The 12,953-nt window shown below is 37.8% G+C and overlaps 1 protein-coding gene across 2 annotated transcripts in view; it reads left to right on the top strand.

Moving 5' to 3' along the window:
* The first annotated feature begins 2,448 nt into the window (after positions 1-2,448).
* LOC103366161 (myosin phosphatase Rho-interacting protein-like) overlaps positions 2,449-12,953 on the top strand; it is a 32,405-nt gene continuing 21,900 nt past the window's right edge. For both annotated transcript variants that reach the window (XM_008293811.1, XM_008293809.1), the window contains exons 1-6: positions 2,449-2,653; positions 7,665-7,742; positions 7,837-7,902; positions 8,301-8,452; positions 8,549-8,633; positions 10,541-10,712. In XM_008293811.1, coding sequence (XP_008292033.1) covers positions 2,528-2,653; positions 7,665-7,742; positions 7,837-7,902; positions 8,301-8,452; positions 8,549-8,633; positions 10,541-10,712 — 679 coding nt within the window. In that variant the 5' untranslated portion in view covers positions 2,449-2,527. The remainder of the gene's footprint in view (positions 2,654-7,664; positions 7,743-7,836; positions 7,903-8,300; positions 8,453-8,548; positions 8,634-10,540; positions 10,713-12,953) is intronic.

The following is a 12,953-nucleotide window of genomic DNA, read 5'->3' as shown; positions in this document are numbered from 1 at the left end:
CAGGGTGTGGTAGCATTCTTTGAATGGAACTATACAACGGAGAATATGTCTTTTTCTGCAGTACATCACCTCCAAATAGAAGAACCTATTACTGTTTTAGCGAGACACTGGTCATTTTATTTATAATCCACTCTGAAAGGTGTAGATTTTGTCTTTTTGATACTTGATAACCAACAAATTTCTAATGTGTATTTCAAAATTCTCCTTTTTTTCTCATTTCCTTTTTCCATTAATGTATATATTTTATTAGTTTTTCAAGACCTAACATGTAAATGGTCTAAAATGATTTCTTATGCGTTTTAGTTTTGTTTTATTTCTTTATTTTTTCATCCTTTTTAACAATATAAATAAACAACAAAAACATTCATTTTAATATTATCAGGTATATTCATTTTGTTGTTATATTATCACAGTTTTGCAATAAAATTGCAAAACATTGGAAATGAATTTTTTGGATTGAATTCATGTCCTGTTTTCTAAATTTTGTTTGTGTTTTGGACCATATTTGGTAAACATTTTATACCTGAATGTAAAAAAAAACAAAACAACTAACTGTTAAAACGTATAATATTGTATTAGAGGTTGAGTTAGTGTGCAACATCTTGACAATAACATTTCACACATTGTGTTTTTGTTTGTCTTTTTATTTTATTAGCTGTGTGCTTACTTTATCTGCACGTTTCGGGTTTGCACAGATGCTGAAGATGCTGCACTGGAAAAAATCCCACAAAAGTGAGATTTATGCTTCGATTTTTTTTTTTATGCTACAAAAGGTGTTTTCTAACTGTGGTTTTAGAAGAGAACTCCTTAAATGTATGTTTGCCAAATAAAATGTGGTTCATTTGATAAAGAGCAGCTCATAGGCCTTTTCTATAATCCATGCAGTGGATGAAGCCATCACAGATGGTGCTGTTGAAGCTTTGCTTTGTATGAAAACACCCTTACAGGCTTTTTTCATGTCTTTGTAGATACATGAGGACACAATGATTTGTCTCTGATATAGTTGGTTAGCTGCTGTGTACTCGATGTAGCTGTTTTTCTTGAAGAAAAAAAGCAAGCAACAGTTGTTGTTTAATCTTTTTATATCAGTTAGAATGATTGGTTAACAAAAAGAACAACTTTATTTTTATTTCTTTGTTTAGAATAGAATAGAATAGAATAGAATAGAATAGAACTTTATTTATCCCTTTGGTGCAAACCTCAGGGAAATTGTTGTACTAGAAAAACAACAACACAACACCAACACGTTTATTGTAGTTATTGAAAAACTGTCAAAAATGCTTTAATTTCATTGGCCAGATGCTGTATGTGGTAAATTATCATGACAAAAGCCATTTAGACTTTTTTTTTATTAATAAAATGTACTTTTTGATCTGTTATATTGATGCTTGCTGTATCTGTTTATTTCAAATACTCTTTTTTTTTTTTTTAATGAAGTAGTGCTGTTGCACTTTGTCATAGGAGCAGCATTTTCCACATTGTTTAGTTGTTTTTGTTTATCTATTTACTTGCAATATATGTTTATTTCAAATGCATTTTGCTGTGGGTATTGCATTTTTTTTTAACAATTTTGCAATTTTTTAAAAATATATTTGCTTTCTGTGTGTTCATTCTATGTCTGACCGTTTCAGTTATTTTTAAAAGAAAGAAAAGAAAAGCTGTCAAAATGCTTGTTTTTGAATGGAAACAAATGTTCGTGACAATAGCGTGACAAGTTATACATTTTGACATGAGTAATTATTATCTCTTTAACTGTTGTATCTGTTTATATTCAAAATTATTTGTTGAATGTGACTGGATGTTGTTTTGTGGGACATTATTGTGATGAGCACTGTGGCAAAAAAACAAACAAGTGAAGTCTTTTTTTTAAAGTTATTTTTTGTTATTTTAGTATGTACTTGTATTATTTGTGTAACTGAAACTTAATTTTTGAAAAATTAAAAAGAAACCTTTTAATATTGCTTTTATTTTGATATCTGACTAGGTTGTACTGTGGTGTATTATCATACATCAGTATTTTTACTTTTATCAGTTTACTTGACATCTGTGTAATACTCTTTTTTATTTTTACATTAAGTGAGTTGTTGTATGTTCTTTTATGAAATGATTCAAATTTTATGTATACATGCTATACGTTTAATTCAACTTTATGAAATAAAACCTACGAAATAAAAGACAGTTTTTCTTTTATTTTGTAGGTTTTGACCACATGTTGTATTGTGCTACACTGCCTTAACAGGAGCAGGTTACAAGTTTTAAGTATTATATTTCATTTATTCGTTTCGTGACCTGTTATTTTCTCTAAAAACAAGAGAAAAGTCCAACCTGTCAGTGAAGGCTTTTATTGTTTCAGGCTGTGTCCGTGCGTGCAGCGGTGCTATGACGTAAGGGCGCCGTCATGACGTCAGCGGCGGATGGCTCCGTGAGTGACAGATGTTCGTTCATCGGGTCGGAGCGCTTCATTCAGAGTAGAGGAGCGGAGCAGGACGGCAGCCAGAGCTGGGAGTAGAGCCGCGCTGGAGGAAACATGTCCGGCGAGAAGAGTTCGAGTCCCTGCGGCCGGTTCCAGGCGAACATCTTCAACAAGAGCAAATGTCAGAACTGCTTCAAGTCCCGGGAGCTGCATCTGCTCACCGACCGCGACATGGAGCAGGTAAGGCACCTCCACCGGGCTGCTGGGGTTCACCCAGGAAACACTTCCACAGGTTTCCCGTTAAATGTGGATAAATGAGTGTCCGGCAGGGTTTGACATGAGGGAGACTCATTTTGCGAACTCATTTTTGACGCTGTTGTCACTTCAGTTTAACATTAGCATCCTTTAGGATTAACTCAGCGGCTGTTTGCTGGCAAACAAGTATTGTTTTATGTGTGAATTACTTTAAAGTTAAAAACGAGCCAATGTAAGGATCTTCAAGTATTCAATTTAAACTTTAATTGTGGCTGCCTGCCGCTAAATAATCGATCAATGATTCATTGATTTAGCAGTGCTGCCCAAAATCAGCAATCTTAAATTAGGGACAGTGCACAAGTGATCGGGCAGGTAGGAGGACTGGTTGTTGTTTTAGTTCTTTAAAGAAGAATAATGTAGGTTTAGAGAAACAGTGTAGAGAACACTGATTTACTGTTTCACATCACAAATTAACTTTTAATAAAGGGGACAAGTTTTAAACAATACATGCCAATATGAAGCATACTCAGCTGATTGCTTACAATTGCAGGATTGTTTGTTTACAAGTTTTTTGTAAATATGCAAATGAGGCATTACATATATACATATATCTAAAAAATGTCTGTGTAGATTATCATCCAGGTATCGGTAATCCTAGGGAAATAAAAAACTAAATTTAACCATGTTTTTTTAGACACATAATGTTCTCTAAATCAGGATGTCAGTGATATAAGATTGAACCCTCTCTGAAGCTCTTCATAATATCGATTTTGATGAAACCTAAAGTTTGAAGAGATTATTGGCTCAGAGTTGGACAGATTTCCAAAGATATGTGTTACATTTGAAATGTACTGATGCAAATGGAGAAGGTGTAGTAAAAATAAACACACACCGTCTAGTAAAAGTAAACATACAAATGTATATTGTGGATGTTTTCTTCCCACTAATCTGAATAGTTCAAAACTGACCAGTGCATGAAAACAATATACTTTTGCCTGTGTGTGTCTTGCCTTATAAAAACAGTGTGAGTGTAAAAACACGAGATTTGTCATATTAAATGAGATAAACTGTAATTGAATTGTTCAGCCTTTTGATAGTTTTGACTTCCATTCAGAAATGGGTAAGTCAAATGGTAAAATCCAGATTCATGATTGATTTTGCACTATTTTGTGAAAATGTTTCTTCCATGAAATATATTACGGATTTTTTTTTTCTTCAACTATTTAGTCTCCGTTAATGATGGGAAAAGTTGTACCCACCTTGTACAATGTCCTCATTTATTAAGGGGATAATGTTGCTTTTACCTCTTCTGAAACAACCCTCCTCCCCTCTGCACTACCTTTCATACAGTCCCTTAACTAGAGCCAACAAGTACTGCATTTTTGGGGTGGATGCTCGACTGATATTTATGATTACACAGTGTGTTAGAGTTATACTGAAAAGAGAACATGATGGGCACATATTTTACTAACTTTGCAGCAATGTATTTCACAAACAAGTCCACAACTTACCATGAAGACACCACTTGGCTCTGCACCACCGACTGCTCAGGTGTGATTTAAACTCTGCTACGAGTGCTGATTAGAGTCGAAAGTTGTTATTTCAACAGCCCACTCAAGTAACAGTAGCCCTAACCCCTGTCAGTCATTACTTACATATTTTATTCTTGCTGAGAGAAATTATTGAGTCTCACCTAAAAGGTTTTAGCCAGAGCCAAAGCAAAATCACCAGTCCCAAAATTATAAAAATTGAGAATTTTTAAAAATGCGTATGTATTTTGAACCAATCTTGTTAATTTGCCTTTAAATTGCTTGAGCTTAATAGACATTTTTGTTTTATATTATGGTCAAAAATAACAGGAAAATACACACATTTCTGTGAGATAAAGCAACACAATTATTCATTGTCCTTACTGTATGCAGACTGACCATACTCCCCTAAAGGCCCGCTCTTAGCCGGTAAAAACCCTGGTACTAATTAATTAGTGTGTACTAACCTCAGATATACAGTAAAATTTTAATCTTTACTTTGCGTTTCGAAAGCAAATTTTAGTACCTGCAGCTGTAAAAATAAATGTGAAGCAAAAAGTACAGTTCACCAATTAAATGTGAAGAAGCACAAGTACAAAGCGGTTAAAATGGTAATACTCAAGTATCTCTAAGTTGTAGTTAAACGCAGCATTTGATGAGTGAGCCCTCTGGTGCAGAGTGTGGGAAGTCTTAGTTGTTTCCATGACCAGTTCATCCAATAATGAATCATTTGTGTATGACATGTCAAAAATATAGACGAATGTCTTCCACAAATCCCCGAAGCCCAAAGCAGCAGTTTCTTTCCAAAAATCCCTTTTCTTAATGAAGTTATAGATATGAAGCTGAAAAAAGCAGCTTAGAGACAGTGGAGTCAGGAGTGTTTAGATAGGAGTCCTGATGCACTTATTGATAAATCAGCTCTTTTATTTGTTTGGTGCTCACTGAAAGGAGTCCCCTCTACACTTGCTCTGCACTGCCGGTCCTCAGCTTCTGAAAACATTGTTGCTGCAGGTCTGTCATGTCGCGGTGATGCAAGGATGACGGCTTCCTACATGCCTCGCATTGTTAAAATATGTTATCACTCTCGGTCCCCCTGCCTGGATTCACTGTGCCCTGTAATTTCAGCGCTGTTGCTCAACATGCAAACACTACACATGGTATTACTGCGAAGCTGTTGACTGGGTTCAGAGATGAGCTGTTTATTTGCTGTAAAAGTGGTGCATATTTCAGTGGTTTTACATGTGCAGGATTGCATATTGTGGTTATTTTAAACAGATCGTACATACTTCTGTTTAAAATCACTGCTGGCATGAAAACATCTTGGCCTGTTTTAGGATTTCAGCACAAGTGTAATTTATTACCTGCTCTTCAAGAAAATAACCAATAATTACATGAACTATGATGCTAATTGGATATCTTTTTTGTTTTATGTGTAAATAAAAAAATAAAGTAAATATTGTTGGGGTTTGGACTCTTGGATGCACAAAACAAGCCATTTTTAAACATCTGTTTGGGCTTGTGTGGCAAAAAATAGACCCAATAATCCTTATTTGCAGCCCTAATCTGCTCCCAGATCACCTCCAAGATACTTTGTTTAGCCTGATTGTAGCATCTACGCAAAGAGACGAGAAATGTTTGAGGGGTAAGGAATTAAAAATGTGGATTGACTGAGAAGTGTGCAACAATACTGCTTTCGTAAATACATAGAAAATAAGAAAAACAATTCCCCTTATCAGAAGTTGGTGCTTAGATACAGAATGAAGTTGAATATCGATGATTTATTGATGCAGGAAAAGTGTCAAGAATAGTTGCACATTGTATAACCAGTCATTGATTTAGATACGGATTGGCTGGCAGGCTCTCCTTCTTATCACTTGATGACATGAGTCACATACTCTACGAGTTGGATACTCATTCAGGAAGCCAAGTAATTGACATGTCTACCTCCATAACCACTGGTTGTAACTGATTTCTCTAGTTGCTTGCATGCCGAGATTTGGTTTTCACCACCAGTTCCTCTTTTACCATCCGACTAGTTACTAAAGCAGTCCGTGGCTTCAAGAAAAAAAAAATCATCTCCTCTGTTGCTTCAACACTGCACAATACTGTTGACCACAACAAATACACACGACAGTATTAATAGCAAAGCTGCATAATCTAGTTTTTTTTCACATTTACAATCTAAATCCTTTTATCTGTGTCTAATCCAAGTCAGAAAGGGTCAGTAAGGCTGCAGCTAACAGTTATTTTCATTGTTATTTTCATTACGGATGAACTATCTGAAGGTCTATGAAATGCCATAAAGTAGTGAGCGATGCCAGAAACAACCTCCTTAAGCTGCCGTCTTCATACGTGCTGTTTTTGTAGCTGGAATGTTTTTATAGCTGATGCTGGATTTCTGAGGTTGATGCTGACATCAGTATTTGAGGGATTTAAAAAATCCTGTCATAATAATAGTATTTTTAAAACACATAGCACAAGTCTTGGTATGAATCTGTTACATTTATTTCTTTAATTGCTTTCTTTCTTGTTTATTTTTGGAGAATCCTGGCCAAGATAGACACTGGGACAGTATAGAGATGACAAATTAGCTTGTTGGATGTGGTCTCTGGTGGGAAAACTATGTGAATGTCACTTTCCATATTACTTTGGATATAGTTTACCATTTCTGTAAGTTTATAGATGTGGGGCTGAACAATTTCAGATCAAACTCACTATGTGAAACAATACAACTGGCAAATCACAAAGGCTGCAGTTTAGGGTGTTCAAGGTGTGGCTGTTAAAGAATGAGACTAATGCTGGAATTTAATTTACAGATTGAAACTTGCAGGGGTTGTTTATGTTGCCAAATGTTGCCTACCATTGATGTGTGTAGATGATGTGGTTCATCGTGGACACTGTGGCTTGATAACATAAGCCCAGTTTTATTATTTAATAGCCACACCCCTCTTATGTATTGCTGCATCTCTGACACATCGTTTTAAGCTGTTGTGGCAATGGTTTTACAAATTCACGCCGCCTCCTTGTGTGACAGTTACACTTTGGTGTGGCAACGATCCGTCATACGTTTCAGATCTGTTACATAAGTAATGTTGAACTGAACCTGACTTTAAAAAAAACACGTGAAAAATTGAGATTAAATGTTTTCTCCAAGTATGATTTCCCCCCAATCGGTCTGCTCTAGGTGATATGTGCACAAATACCAATATTGCTGCTAGACTGATGATGATTTATGGGTCTTGCTACAATTGGTCTAAACAAGCAGTTCAGAACCCAAATAAGTTTAAATAATTATCACAAATTCAACAAATTGTCATATTTATGAAGCAGAGCTGAACCAGTGTGTTATTGCTGGATGTAAACAAAAAGATATATTTAAAGATTACAAATTCAGTTAACTACCTGATTATTTGTCTAATTGTCTGTATACCCTCTTTAAATGAACTAACTGTCCACTTTCCTTCCAGGCGAAGCCCATCTACGGAGGCTGGCTGTGTTTGGCTCCTGAGGGAACAGATTTTGACAACCCGATGCAGAGGTCCAGGGTAGGACATAAAGACATCTCCCATGTCTCCATTATGAGTGTTCGTTAAAAAATATGGAGCTGTAGTGACTTAATTTCTACTCTTTTATTATCAGAAATGGCAGCGGCGCTTCTTTATCCTGTATGAAGACGGCAGCCTGAGCTTCGCACTGGATGAACTGGTAAGAAATGGCTCGGATGTCGAATTATATCGCTGAATTGTAACACAAACAGATGCAGCATACAGTAAGCTGTGCTCTGTATATGCATCTGCATCTACTGTATGTTGGGATCAGGCAGGCATCTTTAGGCCAGATGCCGTGTGCAGAACCACAGCAGATGATTTGGGCTTAGCCTGTCCTTTAATGCACACATCCCCCCTCTCTCTCTCTGTGATCCCCTCAAATCTCATTCCCTCATCCCTTTCATTCCACACTTAACACCGCAAACTGCTTTCTGTTTAACCGCCATTCATCTGATTCTGGCAATCAGTCCTAGCAACGAACTTTCAGTAAACACGACGTCTTAACTAGTTCTTCACCTCTGGCAGAGTAATTTAGACGCTCTGATTTTCTTCCAGCCGAGCACTTTGCCTCAGGGGACGCTGAACATGAATCTGTGTACCGACATCGCCGACGCTGAGCCCAGGACAGGCCAGAAAAACGCTCTCTGCATCATCACCCCAGAGCAGGAAATATTCATCCGTGGTGAAAATAAAGAGATCATTAATGGGTCAGTACAAAACTGTGGACAAACAACAGAAGCTTTAAGAAATGAGGATTCCAGCCTGTCATATGTGTAATGTTTATCTTTGGGTGTCTTCATCAGGTGGAGCGAACAGCTCGCGGGATTTCTGCGAACTAACAAGCAGAACCAGAAGAAGAAACGCAAAGTTGAACCTGTGGCCAATCAGGTAGAAAAGCAAATGTCCGCTGAGTTAGCGTATGATGTATGTAAGCAGCTTATCCTGATTAAGCTCTTATATCAGTTCTGAGAAATCTGAGATGCTAGCTGGAGCAGCGTGAAAGAAAGTTGCTGTATCTGTATAATATATCCAGGTTTCTGACTGCTGACTTCTAAGTGGTGTGACAGAAAACATCACGACGGCAACAGAACAAACATCTGCAGTGATGAAGAAACACAGTTTAGTCCTTGGGCAAACTGCTTGAAAAGTGTAGTGAGCGAAGCTAGCAGTTACTCTGCATTAAATGAAGTGTCACTGATCTGATCTTTAGTTTTATTTCAGACCGCATTGAAAGCTCTGCTGTGATTGTTGTTTTGAAAATGATCTTGAAATGTAGCTTGTAAGGAGGCTACGACACTACTTGATCAATAGAAGAGCTTAGCAGCAAAAAAGCTATTTGATTCAGAGAACAGCAGCGTTACCACACGACTGAGAAATGTAGTTAAACTAATGATGTTGTGACTTGTAGTAACTTTGTGGCCAATACTGTAAAATACTTAAATATCCTTGGTAGTATAGATTGGACAAATCCTGGAAATGACCTGACCTATTCAGTCAGTAGTAGACAGGTTACAGGGTAACTTTAAGGAACATTTCCAGTTTATTTCACCCTGGTGTGTTACCCATTAATCTGTCTATTGTGTCTCAATAAGTCAAGCTAACTTTGCTCACTCCACTTCCGTTGTAGAAAACAGCACATATCAAGATAAAAAATGTGAGCTCCTGGTAGCTTTCCAACACAGCAGATTTTAACATGAAACCTTTTGAATGTTTGGTTTCAGTCAGACTGAAAGTTATCACGTAAATTAGCCATTTGGAACAATCACTTTACTAAGAGCATTAGGTCACTGCACTGGCATGCACAGATGATGCCTGCAAGTATCATCAGATGAAGATCCATCTCGGATCTCAGGTTAGTCGCCTGCAGTATATGCTGTTTGTGTGTACACAGAGTTGTCTTTGTTGCCACATGAATTGTTTTAAACTTTAGTTTTTGAGTCTGACTGAAAGCGTTCTTCCACGCATGCCAGTTTGTTTACATGTGTGAGTTTGTCTTTCTGGAAATGCAGCAGCTAAATGCAGTGGTGGATTAACCCAATTACCATCACAAGGATGGTCGCAAGTCATTTCAGTTTGATGGTTGCCCGTATTTATACTTGTTCCTCTGAATCTATACAACAGAGGTGGAGTGTGCAACGTTAGCACGACCCATAGAGCCGCAAAAGACAAATATTTGAAAACAGACCAGGTTGAAATAAACCATCATTTTCCTTTAAGGCGAACCGATACAGGAGTGTCGGATTATCTATTTCAAAAGGCGCCTGTACAGACAGCATGCAGTAACTAGGATACTAGCCTTTATCAGTATTCCAGAGGCTTCATGTAAACATTAAAACCCCTGTATGCTCCAAAGCAGGATAACTGAGATACTCAAATCCACGTAAACACACTCAGTGTTTTAGTGTCTGTTGTGGCACACATTGTGTTTATCATCCTGCACTTGTGATAGTGAGAAAATCATATTAGCTGAAGCTCTGTGTAGTCGCATTTTATCACCTATTATCAACATATAAGCACTTAGTACAGCATTTATAACACAATATGTTATGATAAGTAGATATAAGGGCATTTGAAGTGGTTAAAAATTAGTAGAATTTGTCATTACCTGCTCAGCGCTTCGTAAGAGGACAAAGAGTTGTCGATAAATACACCAGTAAACCCTTGTATCTGCTTACTACATGTTGAGATGTTACAAATAGTTTAATATTAAAAATGCTACACATGGACACATTCAAGTAAAAAATGAATAGAAACGTGTTTTTCCACTGAGTTTTTGTTTCTCTGACAAACATCAGGAACCCAGTCCAGCAAAGATGGCAGCAACTGATTCCAGTTTTCCATCCTCGGAGGGAAACTCTGCAGAGTCCGGCCGGTGGCAGGAAGACCAGCGGGGCGGCGGACCAGATGTGACCCCCGTCTGGACTGTCAGCGACACAGATGCCCCCGGCCCTGAGCGGCCCCCTGCAGGTGCAGCAGAGGCAAAACAACACACACACACATACATACCCGAGCTTTCATGTCCATCAGCCAATCACAGCCGTTTCCTGTCCTCTCTTACTGTCCTAACGTCCTGCAGATGTTCACACACTTACAGCTTTTTATTTGTACATTTTATTTAACCCTTGTCTAACCAAGCATTTTGACCGAGTGCTGACTCGTAGTCGTGGGAACCGGCTGGAGGAGGTTCTGCTTTAACAGGAAGTCGAGTTACGTAAACACACTGAGAGATGTGCAGGAAATCGTGTCTCTGACCTTCAGGCATCATAAAAGCCAAACTGCAGACATGGTCCATAAAAGAGCTCTTAAACAAGTCCTAATAGGCTCGATGATTAGCACAGGACAGGTATTCCTCCCTTACTGGAGCTTTGTGCTGTGACAAAGTGGACACCAGACATCAGACTTATTGCAGGGTCTGGAAAGGTCCTGTAATAAAGGCGTGGATTAAGTCCTGCTGACTGAGACCACAGGCTGCTTCATTAGAGAGATGGAGGTTAAACAGAAAGGTCTCTCTGTCTAATGAACGATGCTCTCTCAGGATTCCTCTGCTGAACAGTCTTTGATGGTCTTTTCTTGGAAAATTATGTTTAAAAAAACAAACAAAACTATTTTAGATTTGCTTCACACTTATTTTCTGATGTTTCATAGGCCAGAGAAATCATCATTTAAATGGAAAGATAATTTGCAGAAAGTAATATAACAACAATTTGGGTGCAGATCTAATGCGATTAGATCTACTAATTTTTATATGCTGTTCTTGGGTATCTATCAGAAAACAATCTGTTTTTGTTAAAAGCAGATTAAATAATGGTGTAATGTGTAATGTGTCTCTCACCCTAACAGAAAGACACTGAGTTATCACCAAACTCTAGCTGCAGCTGACCACTTTAGCGTCTTTCAGCTTCTTGTTTTGGTTTTCTGGTCGACACCTTTGCTGGTTGTGGATCACAGTTACAGACAAGCAAAGAAATTCTGTTAAAAAGTACGACATTAATATTCTGTTGAGCACGTTTCCCGTGTCAGCTTCATCGAGCAATATTACAATGTTATGTTACCGTTTCTCTGAGTCAAAAAACATATGATTGCTGCTTTAATGTTTTTCATTTCTTGAGCCGCATGTGCTCTCCTGAGGATCCATTCTTTAAGGGAAACGCCACCAGTTTATTCACCTGTAATCAGACTTGCGTGATCTTAGAGGATCTTCGCAGCTGCTCCTAAGCAATTACCTTATGCCACTAGCTGAATCTGTGATCACACTGTCAGTGGCTGAGTTGCTTTGTGGGTAACTTAAGCACCAGGTTTTGACAAGGAAGATGAATGAATGGAATGGTAATGGTGGCTCGGCTGCATCGATCTGTTTTTAATCATGTGTTGTCGGTCTCAGAGGGATGTTCTTAAAGGATAATTGTAGTATGTATTTCAGCCTGCTGTATTACCCGTTAATGGGGCTATTGTGTCTTTATGGATCATGCTGAATGTGAGTGTGTGACCATCAAACTGTAATGACTTGCCTTAATGGTCCACATGGAGCAGCTGGATTTCCAGAAAGTCAGTCTCACACATGTAAACAAACCGACGTGCGTGGATGAATAAGCCAGTGATTCAGTCAGCTGGTTATTGGGCCCTATTACAGTTAATAAGATGTGTTTACTTTTACTCAGATCTTTTAAAATGATTCATCTGGTTTTTTGTAAACCTGCTGGGAGCCGGTCCGATAATTTTCCCAGATATGTGCTGTTTTGTGCCTCATTTCCCCAATTCTCTATGACGGAGGAGAAGAGCGCAAAGTCAGCATGACCCATAAAGACACAACAGACCAGTATTAAAAAAAAAACAGAAAAAAAACAGAATTGTTCTTTAAAACTTTCTTAGAAACGTGAGAGCTGCAATAAAATCTCTCCACATATTCTCTTGAAGATCCGTTCGTAAATATATTAGCTTGTTTGTCTGTCGCACAAACATCTGACGTATCACAGAAGTTATGTTTAGGTCAGATTTACGTTGAATCATGTGCTTCTTTCTCAAATATTTATTGTTTAAAGTCATCTTTTCTCCTTCAGCCTTTCTTTTTTGTAGATTCTCAGTGATGTCAGTGTTATAAGTCTCTGTTTTGGTTTGGGAGTGTGGCCTAAACAAAATGATTAATTGGCTGTCACACAGCTTCACATAGAGTGTGTTGTAGTTTGTTGATGCTACCATAGCAACGTAACC

This window comes from Stegastes partitus, unplaced genomic scaffold, assembly GCF_000690725.1.
Source record: "Stegastes partitus isolate 25-593 unplaced genomic scaffold, Stegastes_partitus-1.0.2 Scaffold914, whole genome shotgun sequence".
In the NCBI taxonomy this organism is placed as follows: domain Eukaryota; kingdom Metazoa; phylum Chordata; class Actinopteri; family Pomacentridae; genus Stegastes; species Stegastes partitus.
This window is presented reverse-complemented; position numbering and strand designations above follow the sequence as displayed.